The sequence below is a fragment of the Meleagris gallopavo genome, chromosome 2 (assembly GCF_905368555.1).
Source record: "Meleagris gallopavo chromosome 2, MGAL_WU_HG_1.1, whole genome shotgun sequence".
NCBI lineage: Eukaryota > Metazoa > Chordata > Aves > Galliformes > Phasianidae > Meleagris > Meleagris gallopavo.
This window is the reverse complement of record NC_139405.1, coordinates 36647223-36664262: the sequence shown is the minus strand read 5'-3', so window position 1 is coordinate 36664262 and position 17040 is coordinate 36647223. Positions and strand designations below refer to the sequence as shown.

The 17040-nt window shown below is 35.9% G+C and overlaps 1 protein-coding gene across 1 annotated transcript in view; it reads left to right on the top strand.

Annotated features, from left to right (window-relative positions):
• The window catches only part of RYR2 (ryanodine receptor 2), a 352078-nt gene that overhangs the window by 145727 nt on the left and 189311 nt on the right, over positions 1-17040 (top strand). The window contains 2 exon segments of the mRNA XM_085219664.1: positions 7598-7697; positions 11810-11906. Of these exon segments, the coding sequence (XP_085075790.1) occupies positions 7598-7697; positions 11810-11906 (197 nt within the window).

Here is a 17040-nt window from a genome sequence, read left to right as displayed (position 1 = left end):
AATCTGTTGCAGTGCCTCGCTGTAAGAGTAAGATAGTTAATCTGAATCTCCCCTCTTTTCATTTAAAACCATTTTCCCTTATCCTGCCACTATCAGATCATGTAAAAAGTTGGTCTCCCTCTTATTTCTAAGCTTCCTTTAAGTGGTAGGAGACTGCAATGAAGTCTCCTCAGCTCCCTCACCCTTTCTTCATAGGAGATATGTTCCAGCTGTCTGATTATCCTTGTGACTGGCTCTGGACCTGCTTCAAAAGCTTCACATTTTTCTTGTGCTGATGTCCCAGGTCTAGATCCGCTACCCAGATGAAACCTCACAAGGGCAGAGTAGAAGGGGACAATCTCCTTCCTTGCATGGGAAACTGAAGGAAGGCAAGCAGCAAAGGATTATTAATATGTCATATGGGACAAATTTTGCTGAAGAGAGAGGAGTAGGCACCTGCTAGTGAAAACTTTTTTAGAAATTCTGGGCAGAAAAGTTGCACCATTCTGACAGGGAGAATTGTAAGAAGAACCAGTGGAATGGGACTTGGAATGAAGAGTGGCATGAGAGATGTTCAAAGAAAGAGTGGTGTGGCTGAGCCCCAGCTGCTGCGCAGAGATGCAGACAGGAATGTCTGGGGCTGAAAGATGAGAAAGAAATTGAGAAGGAGGAATTGTGGTGAGTTTCTGATGCATGGGAAGGAGGAGGCTGAGCAAGAAAAATGCCAGAAGGCCATGCTCAGACTTTGTAGATCTGAAGGTAACTTTTTGATACAGAAGAAAATATTAATTAGGATAGCAGGCTAGGCTGTAACTTGGTTGAGAAGCTGGTTTGGCTAGGTGAATACAGAGTATTGGGAATTAAGATTTAGAGAGGAAAAGAAAGTGGCAGAGGCCTGGAATGATTAAACTAGATAGTTGCCTTCAGCAACTGTCTAGGAAACCTACTGTATTAAAGAACATCTGTCACACATGGTAGTGCTGACAACCTACTCCTCCTGGTGATTTTCTGTTAGTTTAGGTGATGTGTGCCTAAAAAGTTGTTTTAAAAGTTTATTCTCTGCATCTCATTCATGTGGGTGTTAGTGTAATGCCACCTACTATAACTCTGATGGTTTCTTTTTACTTTAAAAATAAGAAGTTGGAAAATGATATATAAAGTACAGCATAAAAATAATTTTCTTACACTTTCAAAAAATTGTAGGAGTTAGAAAATGTGAAAATACCCAGAACTAATATGTGTTATGAAATCACCAAATGTACAGTCACAGTAGCTTTGTATGGAACGCTATCTCAGTGCTGATAATAGAAGTTTAAAGGCTGTGTCAGTCCTTGGTAGCAGAGAAGCTATAGAACAAAAGACTTTGAAGATGAAATATCAAGCTGAGAATTGAAGTTGGAAATGAGCATTATGATGCTTAACTGATTGTTTTCCTGGAGAGTTAGATTCTCTGTCAGACTTTGCTGTGGAATTTACTGAGTAGATAGTCTTTTATAGCAGTCTTGTTTTCAAAGGGAACTGAGTCTTTTTTATCTTACCAGCTGGATTCCTAAGTCATGGCTCTGAGGTCTCCTTCTGCCTGAGGTTGAAGTGCCAGAGTTTCTCAGTCATTATGTCTGTCACAAATGAGAATGAAAACTGTGCCTTAAGTATTAGGGCTGCATAGAATGCAATTTATGGTGGGAATAAACTGTTTTTGCAATCTCAAATTGGGGTACTCTAGGTTAATGAAACTTTCTTAGTGTAAGCTAATGTGCATCTGCTCCTCATTGGGAAATGGTGCTATCATGCTACTCCTTTGAGGTTTTGAGAAAATGATTTCATTAGTATTTGTTTTATTTTTGAAGTGCTGTAATTTACCGTAGCAAGAGAAATGCCTGTGAGGAAATTAATAATTCTCAAGACTTTAAAAAATTGACTGTGCTGAATAAAGTGTGAGGCTACAGACTGAAGATTGAGGAGGAAACAAAATGCTAAACAGCTATTCATGAAATGAGTTCCTTTATCCTGTATTCTTCATTAATTCTATGAGACAGCAGTTCCTTGGAAAAAATCACATCGGATCATGTCATTGGAGAATGTAATACGTTGCACATACTAGAACACCTTCAGTTGCTATAGACTAATTTGATATTTCCTAATTTTTGATGCTTGCTTCTGCAAAATTAATAATGTTTAGTTAATGAAAGCACTTGTTTCTAATTGTAATACATGATAATAATTTGGAATGGTAGTAGCTGATGTACCTTAGTGGTCAATGACTCAATGTCTGGATGGAGCTCTATGACAAGTAGTGTCTCAGAGATCAGTACTGGGACCAGTGCACTTCAGCATTTCATCAGTGACATCACTGGTGGGATCAAATGCATTCTCAGCAAGTTTGTGAATGACAACAAAATGTGTGGTGTGTTCCATAAATCCAGAAGACAGGTTACCATCCAGAAAGACCTAGACAAGCTTGAGCAGTGGGGCCGGGTGAAGGCCCATGTAAGGTTCACCTGGATTGTGACAGCCCCAACTATCAATATAAGCTGGGCGATTGAGCACAACTGTAATAAAATGGTCATAGAATCAAGGGGGTACTGGTGGATGGCAAGTTGGACATGAGCCAACAACCACTTGCAACCCAGAAAACCAACTGTATTCTGGACTGAATCAAAAGAAGCATGGTCAGCTGGTTGAGGGAGGTGAACCTGTCCCAGTGCTGTGCACTGGTGAGACCACACATGGAGTACTGCATCTGGGTGTGAAGTCCTCAGTACAGGAGAGATGTGGACCTACTGGATAGTGTCAGATGAGGGCCACAGAAATGATCCAAGAGGCAGAACAGGACAGACTGAGAGAGCTGAGGGAAATCAACTTTTTGGAATGTTTTGAAACTAAAGAAGGGAGATTTAGATGTCAGGAAAAAGTTTTTTGCTGAGAGAGCGGTGAGGTGCTGGAACAGGTTGCCCAGAGAGGTTGTGGATGCACCATCCCTGGAGGTTTATAGCCAGCTTGGATGGGGCCCCTGGACTATTTGATCTAGTACTTGATCTAATGGCAGGGGGTTGGAACTTGGTGATCTTTGGGATCCTTTGAAACCCATGCCAATGTATCATTCCGTGAGTCTATTGTTTTAGTGGTTACAGCTCATAAAGTGAGCTAATATTAAGAAGGAAAATGCAGATGCCACTATCTGTTTCCTCTGGAGTCTTTCTGCTTTCCTGCCATGCATCTGGATTTTTGCCTGCTGCCAGTCATGTGTTAGTGGATTAGAGAATATGTGGTGGTTGATTTGTAATGGAAGTTTTTGTGCATCTGCGGGCTTCAGTTACTACTCTCCCACTGCTGACATTACCTTTATTCTGTGTGCGGAAGCTGAAAAGGGTTGGTAGAGTGCTGGCTATTCTCCCCTTATCAGTTGAAAAGTTCTCTGTGTTTGCAGATTTACCACCCAGCTGTTAAAGACACTTCAGAGTAAGGCAAAGAAAACAGGGTACTTTTGGAACTTTAAATTCATATGGAATTTCCTGGGTTTTTCCTGCTTTAAGACAAAATTTGGATTTCCATTTCTTTTCTGCAGTGTAATTTTGTTTATATTTGTTCGAACTGTTTAAATCTATAAATAGATGTTTCAACACATATAAATGTCTGGACACTTTGAGACATAAACACTAAAAACTAATGACAAAAATTTTGGACTGGTACAGTTTAACACTTCTGTTTCTTTCTAATAACTCTTCCTTGTGACTGGATAATTTTATTTTGACAGCATCAGTATAACACTTGGAGTTACTTACAAAATATTTTTTTTTATTGCTGAATTGGGTTATAAATTTTAATATAAATGATACCTGATAATTAGAAAGATAACATGTTTCAGGTTCTAGAGGGTGCATCATTGTAATTTTTGGTTTTTGTTGAAGCTTGCCTCTTTTTATTCTTTGTTTGAAGGTTTTTTGTCCTTTTCTAATAAAAAAGGGAATTAAATTCTTGTTTTTTCTCTATTCGTTCTTTTTTCTGTTTGTTTGTTTGTTATAGATACAGTGATGTGCTTTTTTGTCGTCTTTGCCAAGATATAAATATCTCTGAGGTAGATATCTCTCTCTGTTGCTTCGCTTGCTCTCAGGCTGTCTAAAAAAAAGAAGAGAGACGTGTGAAGTTCTTTCCCTCACTGTGATGCATGCATTCTTGTTTGTGTACCTATTATGGGAATGTATCTATTCAGAACTTGTAACTTTCCAGATGCTCTTGAATCACTGAGAAAAGGCGCTTATAATGGTGCAAAACTGAAGTCTGTACTGATCTCTGCAATCATTTTAAGACTGAGAGAAAGGGAGAACAGCAAGGGCTGTCAAAATCTGAGTACAGAGAAGAAATAGACTGAACTTCATCCTTTTCCTGGCTACACACCTGTGGCCTCCATCTCTGCAACAGCTTATGCTAACTCTTATGAAGCAGTAAGGTTGTTGCCACTGTTGTGTGCAGCAATGAGGCATTCTGGGAAGCTTCTGCCTTTTATTCAGTTCTCAAATTGTGCCAGAGAAGAAGCTTTCTCAATTATTTTTCTTTTGCTATTCTCAAATTACAAATCTGAAAATAAAGCTGAAGACATAATAATGTAATGTGCAGATAAAAAAAAAAATAGTGCTAGATGACGTGTTGATATCAATACATGTTAGCTAAGACAAATACTGAACAAAAGATTGGGTGTCTTTGTTTTCCTCTTCACACATATATGTTTTGGAGAGCAAAAATATATATATATATTTTTTCTGGCATAAAGAGTATTTAAGTTGAAATAATTTGTATTTCCAAAGTACAGCCTGTATCTTTTCTCCATGGCATCTGTGTATTCCTTTTGTGCATACTGATAGCAAAATTGAAAATACATCATCTTGTTATTTGCAGATGTAGATGCAGTTACACTGTTGCAATCATTGCTGAAGTGTTCTTATGGAAATTACTTTGGTTCCTTAGCTCCTCAGTGAGCTTGAATTTGCTGTGCTCTTCTTGAAGACTTGGGAACAGAGATATGATTTGTTACTTTTCTACAGAGCAGCATAGAGTTCATAACATGATAGCCAGTTCAGTTGGGAAACCTGTAGTATTCTGGGAGATTTTAGTCTTTGAGTTTAAATGTGAAAAACTGCACTTAGACTGTAATGTTTACTTGTGATCATAAAATGTTGTAATTTATTTCCGAAATATTATTGGAAACCTGTGGCAGGTTAAATGTTATCTTTGGAGATATTTTCACGCTGTTAGGGAAGACAAATTTAGCTTTTTGGTTAAGCTTGGACACTTGTGCAGAGAGAATAATTTTGGAGAGAGAGGATGCTGGAGAACCTGCCTCTAACAATGAAAGCTAGCAGGATTAGAATAGACTCAGGACTCCCACATCCCAAATATTTCTGCATTGAAAATATTGTTCCTTCATACCTGAAAGACACGTGCCAGAAGTGGTCCTCATAGATGACAGCAAACTGCTGCTAGATATGGAGACTGCTCAAGATCACATGGAGTATCATGTCCACATCGTGAATGTTGCATTACAGAATTTTTCTTTTTGACAGTTTTATTCTGCTGAAAGTAGCAAACCAAGCAGATAAGCTCCAAAGAAATTACATATTAAATTAATTGGGCAGCAGATTATTTTCCAACAGTGCTGGGATCCTGAAATATAGTCTGAAAATCTAGGCAATGACAAAGAGGTTGGCATCTTTTTCACTTGTTCCTTTTTCTTTCTTTTTTTTTTTTTTTTTTCCTCCTCTATACAAGTGACCCAATTGACTCCTTGGTTATACACTGACAAATTGCTTCCTCTAGAGGATCAAGGCTTCATTTCATAGTTTGCTGTGGATGGTGTTCAGGGAAAAAAATTAGAACTTCATAGTCAAAGGAATCTTTTTATGTCTTCATTTGCAAGTTGAAGGATTCAGCAACCAGTCTAGGGATGCGAGGGAGAGAAAAGAACTTCTGACATATACTCTCTAATCTACTTTGGTGGTCATGTGTTAAGAAATGTATTCCAAATGTAAAAAAAAATATATAATTCTTCACTTAAGACATCCGTATTATAATCAGAGCTGTAAATGCAGGGAAAATAACTGATAAAAATAAATGGTACTCTCATGAGAGAAGTCAGAGATGAATTTTTGTTCTATGTTCTATCTATAACACTTAGCGTTAATTCAGTTGATACCACTGTGTGTGAAAATAAGTTCATTAACAGTACAAAGCCCCTAGTTATGGTAACTGCTCTGTTGATATCAGATCTAAGTGACATGGTGGTTATCCTCTTCCTCTTCTGCTCACCCGGAATGATATGCTCTTCAAATAAAGTATGCTCTTCGACCAAGCAAGGACCAAACACTTCCTTGCTTGGTCGTGGTGTTTGAATTACTCATTGTCCCTAAATGGATTCTGTGACGTGATCTTAGTTAGACAAAATCTAACAATAAAAGGGCAGGAATGAGACTGGAGGTGTGCTGTAGACTGTAATTTCTCGGCATATTCTGCTATTGATTAAGTTTTGTAATTGTGGTAGGATGAAAGTGGTTGTTTCCTCAATAAACATCCTCTATTGCATGTACTGAGTGACACTGGTGTAGTAGAAAAAAATGGATTTGTGAGTTCTGTTACTTTGTATGTTCATAACTGTAACAGGCATAGACATGAATAAGCTGTTGTGCTATCTCATATACTTGCATGCAACCAGAAGATATGCAGCCAGGAGAACGGACTCTATGCGTGTTGTTGGGAATTACTTCTTTCTGCCCTCCATTGCCATGTTAGTCCTCTCTGTTATTAATGATTCTACCCCAAATGTGTTAATATTGGTCGGTCACAACACACAGAAATAGAGACAAATACTACTGTCTTTATGGTAGATCAATAGAATGATGTAGGACAAAGGCTTTACATAGGTGTGGTGTATAATATGCTAATGTGCCTTGAGCTTAGGACTTCTGAGACAATAATGCCATTGCAGAAGATGAAAATCACACAAACACTGAAAACGAACGAAGTTCTTAGAAGAGAATTCGCAGAAAAAGAAATGCACCAATTGAATTCTTAGGCAGTAAGCAAATCTTTCAGGGAAAAATATTTTCGGATTAACTTGTATCATAAAATATTTCTGTAAGAATATATTTTGGAAACCCCCTCATGTGCCTTGTAAAGTCTGTCATTTTATTTCTTTTATCTAATGACTTAAGGAAGCCAGCAGCCAAAAAATCTTTAAGTGCTGAGTTACACCCAAAATACAGATTAATGACACCTTATAGTATTCAGGCTTCATGGAAAATCCCATTATGTACAAAAGGAAGAGCACCAGTGTAAGATCCCTGCAGCATTTAATAATTGGTTCTTCAGAGTGTTTGCAGTTGTCTAGGACTCCAAAAGAGTTGACTGTTCTGTGTAATCTGTATCTGTTTTTTGAGGCAAATATGCTGTCTTAGTTTTCTAGCTTTATTTCCATTGTCTCCTGAACACAGTTTGTCTTTGTGACTGATTTATAGTCAGGAAAAATGCGTGTATGATATAACAAAGAAAATGTTTAATACTATTACTGTAATTGCAGTGAGATTTGTAATTAAACCCTCAGTAAAAATCTCTCCTTTACTGTTTTTAGCATCTCTCCTATGGCAATGGTAGCTTACATGTTGATGCAGCTTTCCAGCAAACTCTTTGGAGCGTAGCACCAATCAGTTCAGGAAGTGAATTTGCCCAAGGTAAGATTTACTCTAATTGTTGAAAGATTGATGGTAAATGAAGAACCTGAAGAATCAATATTTTTCTGCCAAGTGTGACTGAAATAGAAGACTGAAGTTTCTCTTACATTTATTAATTAAACTGAATATTTAAATACAAATATTCTAAAAACAGAGAGGGAGAATTATGCTGGAAAGCATACTGGTGACTTTCTGCATCATTGTTTCTAAATACTGAAGAGATAATTAAAATCTAATTTTACTAAAGTTATATTCACACAGGTTTTTAAAAGATTTGTTTTGGTCCTGATTTCAACTGTTTACTCAGATTATTCTGATAAATGCAGTCCTGATGCATTTTCCTAAGACTGAGGAAAAAAAACTCCCATTGCTCAAGTGAAAACTTAAGTATGCAACTGAATCTCTTTTTGCATCAGTACAACACTTCTTTAATAGTTAAAAATCTAGTCAAACCGTGAATCTTAAAGAAACTTGGATCATATTAAAAACAAAAAAAAGATGATAGAGCCTGTTAGATAAATTCCCGTGTCCCTCAGGTATATGATCTAAGCATAGATTTTTGAGCATTTTTAGTCTTGGACTGGTTTAGTCTGGCAAGATAAGTGCTAGATTTGATCCAGAAACCTTCGCTTTGTTTTCAGTCACAGTCTCACTGGTAGACTGCCAGATAGAAGGAGAAGAGGGAAAGTAGAGAATTCAAATATAGAAAGTTTGAAACTGAAGGATAGAGAATAAAATGAACTGTGTGTACCAAGATAGGGCAGGGGAAAAGCAGAACAGAAGGTAATGAACTAGATGCTGAAAACTATGTGCTGATTTAAAGCAATCTGTTTCAGTTCAGGGCACATAATACAGAAAAATGGTCTGTATGTAAGTGGTTGGAAAGAATAATGTGTTTGTCCTTAGCGTCTAGAAAATAAGCAATAAGAGTAGGGAAACTAGGCAGGAATGCTGTTGCTGAACACAGGATGGAGTGAGAGAAAGAGGAAAAAACCCACAACATTTGGAAGACTAGTATACCTCTTCAAATAGATTACATTAGAAAGTGGATGTGGAAGGATGCAGGAGGATAAAACTTAACTTGTTGGGCAAGAAGAGAGGACTGAAAGTAGGATATAAAATCCTAGGAACTGAGTGGGAATGGTTTTGTGAGGAACATATAGTTAAGAAGTATGAAAGAGAAGAAAAGGTGGAGAGAAACAGTATAGAACAACTTTCAAAATTTATTCTATTTAAAAGCTAGGATTTTTTTTTTTCTTTTTGATAATGTAAGTTCTGTCAGAGAGAACTAAGTTAATATTAGTTGCACATGAAGAAAAAACTCTCATCTTTTACATCCTGATTTTTCTGTAAAGCCCTATGATTTTTAGATTCTTGCAGCATAATTCCTCTTGTAATAGAATCTTACAGGTCCTTCTGTTATTCCCTGGAAGTTTTGTGTACAACTTTTTAAAAATACAAAACACTGAATCTTTACATTAGTTCTCTTTATTTTTTTTTATTAAGCATTTCTGTTTGCAATTTTGCTTGTTCAGATTTCAGAGAGAGCATGACCAAATCTCTACATACTCTCAGTGTTTTATACTATGGGAATCGTTATGCACATTCAAATCGTCTGAGGTGGCTTCTGTCGTGATAGATTATTAAAAATGCTAATGCATTACTTACTAGTATCCTCAACTACACTGGGAGAAACATTCTGTTGATGCTTTCTACCTTCCAACCTGCATAACTCCATTCTCCTTGTCTTTCCACCAGCACTTTTGTGGAGTTCATATCAGTAAGTCCAGTGTCTTACTAGCTGAGACTCAGGTTTGTGCTACATTACATCTCCCAGATTGGCAAATTTCAATATTAAGGCTTGTCTGGCAATTTGGGACACAATGTCAGAATATTGGGATGCAATGACAGAATTTTCTGTCCACAATGACAGAATATAGTAGTATGTTATGTGTTTGTACCCCCAGAAGATCGTGTGAAAATAACGTAATATCATTTCATTAGCTGTGCTTTTTCTACATTTACATTTCTGTGCATTTGCTTTTCTTTTTTGCTTTACATTTGTATTTCTACTTGTCTCAAATATAGAGCAGTATCTTGTTGAGCAGTATCTTTTTTTTTTTTTTTTTTAAGAGAAGATCAGCTAGAGCTCTGTGAGAATTAGAGTAAAATCTTATTCTAGCAAATCCAGCAAATGCTACTGTAATCCAAGATCTTTTCTTGTGATTGCTGAATGACTATGGCATTTAGTGTGTGTGATCATGCTATATATGCTTCAGTAATACAATATCCAAACTGGAGAAAATTACTTCAAAACAGAGGAAGAGGAAAATAAAGCCAATTTTGTTAGGCTATTCTAGTATTTGATCCTGTCTTAATCAAAACTTCCAATTAACAATAGATTAATAACTTTTTAGCCTTTTGCTATTCTATTTGTGTTCACAGAGAGAAAAAATGCTTTTATTCTTGCAGGACTTTAAAATGAAAATATTGTATACGCAGTCCATAAAATGAAAAAATGTTGGAGTGAGATACATAAATGAAAATGATTTCTTTTTATATGCATTTGTGCAAAACTGCTGTCCTGGTTTTGTCAGTATTTTGTATCATGACATCATATGGCAAGCTGTTTAGTAGTGTCAACAACAGTTGGCATACACAGAAGTCAATTTAACAAGTCAAAACAGAGTTTAGAGTCAGATCAAATAATTTTGCAATTTTTGTACTGTGATGTAAGCGGGGATGAGGTGGGGGGCACTTTTAAAAAACAAGAAAACAAAAAGAAAACTACTCAGGAATGAACACCTCTATATTTATATTGACAAAGTTCAATATAAAAGTTACTAAATATTATTACTGCTATCTGGATATAGCCCTCCGTGTTAAATCAAGAGTTTAAAGTTGAGAAATTAAATGCTGAGGTTAACCATATGAATGCCAATCTGATACTGAATTTAAAAGTTAAAAAACAAAGAAAACAAAAAACCGTCCTGAAATGTTTCCAGATATATATTTGGGGAAAAAAAATCTTGACTGCGCATTAGCATCAAAGTAAACCTATGAAATTTGTATGGTTATGTGTGTTGTCTTCAACACTGTTTTCCCCTACGTCTTTGTCTAACTGTGCAGATCTCTAACTTACATATTGTTTATACAGAAATAGCTTCAAATCACTATTCCAATGAAATTTATTTTTAATATTTTTGCCACAATATTTTTGCAAAGGAATTATATTCCCAAATATTGCTGAAAAGTGGAATTTAATATGAAACAGTTCTAGCAAGAAGGAAAGATGAATTTAAAAATTCTGTGTACTGTAAGCACTTGTTCAGCTGAGAAAAAACACTTGAATTGCACTTAAGAACTACTAAGACTTAGTGCTCTCCAATTACTAGGTTATGATACAATGTCTGTAGGATAACAAATTGAATTCTTTTTAAAGTCACATCTATGGAACAAAGAGGCTATTGGGAAGTCATTTGCTTTATTAATATTTTTACTGGTTAGAATTATGAATTTGTTTTCAGTTCCTGACACCAAATGTTGAGATGCTATGCTTTAATTTTAATGTGCTTTAATTAGTAAAAACATTTATCTGTCCCTGTAAACTGGAGAGCTAAGTGTTTGGCTTTGAATTTGCTTATACGGTGGTAATGTATTCTGTATAGGGGTTTATCTTCGGTGTCCCAGTAAATCATATTTGCATTTGGGACTCAAACAGAGTTTTAAGTAGATCTTTCCAGATTTTCTCACAGGAAACTTGAAAAAACAGTAAAAATAATTCAAAATTTAATGCAGGCACACACTTGTGTATTGTTAGCATTTAAACTGGAATCTGTTTCTGAAATAGAGGTCAAAAACGAGCAGATAAAGTTTCAGCTGGACCAGTCTTTTTCTGAGTTGCGCTAATTCTATATGATCCCTTTTCTGTGACTTCCTCTTGATCTGTTCTCTTTTGCTTGCTGACCTGGAGCTCTTCTCACTTGAGTCTCCAGGGTGTGGGATATCTTCCCTTTCCTCCAACTCTCTTCTTAATGTAACTTCACAGGTCAAAGAAAAAAAAAAAACACAAAAGAAAACTGATTCACTTTATTTTCTTCTCTTCATTAAAGGATATCTGATAGGTGGGGATGTTCTGAGGTTGTTGCATGGTCATATGGATGAATGCTTGACGGTCCCTTCGGGTGAACATGGAGAAGAACAAAGGAGGTAGGATTCCATCTTAGAATAGTATAGTAATGGAAATGACTGATTCAATATTAAATGTCAGTAAAAGCATAAATTTTGGAAGGATATTTTGATGAGATGAATCATTCATAAGAAGAAATGTAGTTGAGGTGAACTTTGCACATTAACTTATTGCTTTTAGTTTTTTTATTTATCAATATATTTCTGGGTGTAAAACAGTGCTATCTGTTGAAAGTGGACTTGGTCCAGCAGTATGAAACAAAATGCACTGAACACTAAGCGTCTGAACTAAACTTTTCATGCTTTTATTTTATTCTTGTTTCCTAGCCTAAAATCAAATCTAGAAAAAGTGCCTCCAACCTTTACATCTGTTATTAGTTGGGTTGTGATGTATAAAATAGCATGTGAACCCAATATTTAAGGTTATTTTCTAATTAAAAATGTTACTACTGTTGTCTGTTTTATTCTTAATCATTTATTATTTTTGATATTATTTTATAGTGATTTTTGATAACATCATCATGTTTACTGACTTAAAAATACTGTGAATGAAATATATTGTTGTCTGTACTGCTTTTTTTTTTTTTTTTCCTATACAACATATAACACCTCAGTACACTATATATGTAGATGACTGCTGAGTCCTTCAAGGCTACTACTATGGGTATCAATCTCAGGTGTACTTGATATAGTAGTGTATAACTTAATTTACAATTATTTTATTGATTAAAGGAATATAGAATGGAAGTAGGGAAGTGAGGATGACTCAGTATATATTTTCTCCTTGAGTTAATTAATAAATCCAAATGGTGAGAAGGCTGGCGCTCAGACTGCAGGTGTCTGAATACTGTGATTGTGTGGGTGAGTTAAAATGTAAGAGTAGAACTAAAATCTCTTCATTTGCTCGAATAAAATATATCGTAAACTTCAGTAGATTTATTCATGCCTTCCTCTTGAAAAATGCTAATTATTATTGTTTATTTGGCAGAAATCTGGAACTAGATGATTTTAAGGTCCTTTCCAATTAAAACCATTCTAGGAGTCTGTAATACTGCTTGTTTAATCCATCATACCGTCAGCTAGATGACTGCATTTCCATGATAAAGTACCATTCATTCTTTTTCAAATGAGTTTGTTTTGTTCTATACCTTGTAAAGACAGGAAAGAATGACTGAACAATGACATTAGGAATAGTAAGACTTGAAGTTGAAAATATGAATGAGAAATCTTCAGTTGTTTCCCAGTTTCAGTTGATGAGTTGGTGATTTTTCTGGGTTTATTTATTTGCTTATTTAAGGACAGCTCTCACTTCTCATTTTTAGACAGGAATAGATTTTAAACATAGAAGACATTTCAAAACTTTGAAAGCTTAAAATGTAATCAGCTCCTGTTTAATGTTATTTATAACGTAGTAGATCCATTATAGCATAGAATTTATTTTCGCTTTTACTACGTCCCCTGGAATATAACAGAGAGGATAAGATAAATAGGATCCTACACTGTTTGCTCACATTTCAATTCAAATCGTGCAAAAATCACATTATTAATTCACAATTGTAGTGTAATTGCACATATGTAAGATGATTAAGCACTTCAGAAATGAACTTTGACTTTTAAGAACACATGAAGAATTACTTGCAACAAGACTAACTTGCAAAAGCTGCAGTAAAAGATTGCTGAATTGCTAGGCAAGAAATAGACCATTCAATTTGCTTGTGCAGTATGTTGGATCTTTTTGTCTCAGTTAGTAGACTGCAGGTCAGTGCCTAGAAGTAGATGATTGTTCTCCCTGCACTGTCTCCCTATTCTCGTGGCTGTACAGTGCCCTGAAGCATTCAGAACACATCTATGTTGTGTCCTTAATTTTATTGAGAGTAGTACCAAGAAACATCATTTCCCAGTGCGTCATATATACCAGCTTTCATATTCTCTTGTTGTTCAGGAGCTTCATTTGATAGACTAAAAATAAAGCTTCGTTTCTTTTTTTTCTCCTGAATTCTGTCTTTTTCTGAACTTATTTTTTTTTATAAATATAGATTATTTTTATGTATAAATGTTAAATATAATCTATGACAATTTTTAATTTTACAGAGTACTTTGTGCCCCACGTTTTATGCCCTAGAATAATGGTTTTATTCTGTCATGTTGCCTGTTATCTAAACCTAGGGATGGATGAATTGTTTTGATTTGAAGGATCCTCCTAGGTAGTTTCTAAAATTAACTGCTGTTTTTCTCTATTCTTAGTATATTGGTATAGGTAAATAAATTTGAATATAAAAGTGTTCCAGAGATTACCAGAAGGCCAAAATAATACAAAAAAATACAACACATTCTCATGCTATTTATACTTTGATGGAGCAGCATCTAGCACTGCAGGGACCTACAGTACAGTGACAGTGCAAAATGTATTTTTAATTACAAGATCTAGCAAAGCTCACTTCAAGGCAAGGTCATCAAAATCTTCACAGGAAGAGGCCTAATACACTGGGAGAAGTAATCCTATAAACAGCTTATAAAATTATCTTGTTTCACAATTTGTTCTGAATATATACTTTGTTTCATCATTTAGTTACTGAGCTGGAGATTGGAAGATTTGTGTCCTAAGAAAGGGCTTCCTTGAAGATCTGCCTGCTCTGCTTTGCTCACTTGTCCTTGAAGACATTTTACCAGGGGATTTTGTTGACTAACTTCCTGAAGAGCTGGAATTTAGCTCTCCTCAAGTTTAGCATCTTGATTTTACTTTTCGTCTGTCCCATATCTCCCAGGACTGTGAACTCCACCACTGCATGGTCACTACAGCCACAGGTCACTCATATTACCAGTCGGCTCACTTGTGCTTGTGAGCAACAGGTCCAGTATTGCATTGCTCCTGGTGGGACTATTACCTGGCTCAAGAAGTTATTCTTGGTGGATTCCAAGAGCTTCCTGGATTGCCTTCAGCATACTGTGCTGCTTTTCCAGAAGGCATCTGGGTGGTTGATGTCCCCCAGCAGGACGAGAGTCTGACACCACAACACCTCTTTTAGCTGAAAGAAGAAGGCTTGACCAATAGTCTCTTCCTGGTCAGGCAGCCTGTAGTAGACAGTAACCACAGGCTGTTGCTTCAGTCTCTATCTCTTACTTTGAAAGCTTTCAATTTGCTCATAGCCATTCTTCAGGGACTTCTCTTCACATTCTATTCCTTTCTTGAAGGAGGGCAATGCTTCCTCCCCTCCTTCCTCGCCTTTCCCTTCTAAATAGCTTGCTAGCCATCAATAGCCAGTCTGGTCATGTGAATCACCCCACCAGGTTTCAGTGATGACAACTGCATCATGGTTTTCTAGTAGCATGGTACCTTCTGGCTTCTCTTGTTTCTCAAGCTGCGTGCTGGTTAGAGTTTGTTCTTTTCTTCAGAGATTTGAGATTCAGATAGCTGCTTTTTTTTGTTTCTTATATACACAGTCCAGACTGTCCTCTGCTATGTCTCTTTCTTCTTTATAAGTTCATAATAAGGTTTTGTAATTCAAAGACTTTTTCTACTTCTACCCACTCACGAGCATCTTCTGTACACTTCGTAACCTAGATATTTTCTCCACCCTATCGATGTGAATCTCTGCTAACTCTGATAGCAAATGGGAATTTTTGTTGGTTATTCACGTCGTTAATAACAATGTTGCATTTATCCTGGTAATATTATTTGATATGGTTTTTACTAGTGTCAATTTCAGAAAGGGTAAATGTGTTATGAATCATACTTCCTTTTCAGAACACATTTTTTCTCAAGATTATATAAAAAGAAATGTGGTGTATCCTATCAATTACAATTCTTATTCAAAGCAAGTATTAAGGAAGTTGGTTTGAACAATCTCAGAGCAGTTTTATACATACATTTTCGTGGAAGGAGTAAAAAGTGAATCTTAGATTTCTTATACAAAAGAAAATGGTATAAGAATGTCTTGATTATGAGTTTATTCAACTGCTGTGGGGTGAGAGTTAGTATGAATATTGTTTTGGTAAAGGCAGTGTGATTAAAAATTGAGATCTTTTACACAAACCTAACTTCTCTACATTTTTCTGTAGAGAAAGCAATATCTAGCTAGAGGCTATGTTCTAGTGCTTTTTATACCTTCAATCTTGCTTATAGAAAGTCTTGCTGCTCCATTCTTGACCCCAGAGTCTGGGCTTTTGCTTTTGCTTCCTGGTAGGGGTCCTTAATCCCAGCTTTCTCAGTCCAAGCTGTGGTATAACTGATTCTTTTGTGGAGAGACTGTCTTTATACTTCTATACCCCTTTATTCATATCAATGTAAGAGATATTTTAAGGATTCTTTTTTTTTTTTTCCTTTGATAAGCAAATGGCCTGCTTGTTTTCTTTCTTTTTCTTTTTTTCATTCTGTCATATTTCCCTTCCTTTCCTCACCTCCCGCCCCCCCCCCCAACACCTAGACCCTTTTCATTTTGTCTTACTTTACCACTGCAGTGCTTGTAAGTTCCCTTGGAACCTTGGAAATAATAGAGAATGATTAAAGGACAAATTTATGTTCACAAGAGGAGGTTTTTCAGATATTTACAATTACAGTGATCCAACTGCTGTGTATAATCCAGAGGTAGTTTCAAAAGAGTACTCAAATACAGAAAGTGGTGATAGCTTCTGGGTTTCGAATGTGAAGAAGAATTTTTTCCCTGAAAAGTAATAAAGTGTCAGTTGAAAAACGGAATACTCTGATTAATTTATGCCTGTGCTTCCACCAAATTTCTTGTATTTGTAATGACAGGAAAAGTGCTGATTAAACTGGAAAATCTTGTATTATGGTGAGTGCAAGAATTCTGAATGTGTTTTTGTCAGAGAGGTTGATATTAAAATAAACCAGAAGTAATCAGAACATGGTTAGCACAGAATAAAGTCTTATCTGATCTGCTATTGTTTAAATGTTACAAAAAGCAATCTCATCAGTTAGTTGCAGAACAACTGCAACAAAGAATAAATGCCAGGTGAGAAGAGAGTAAGTGAAAACAAATATGATTACATAGAAGATTGTTTATCATTTTCATTTTATTGTACTTATGAAGGTCAATTTCTCTAAAAAGTAAGAGTGACTTCTGTTCCCTTGTATGAGAGAAATATGAGAGGCTTACAGGTATTAATCTGTCATCTGCTATCAGCGTGTAACCAGAGT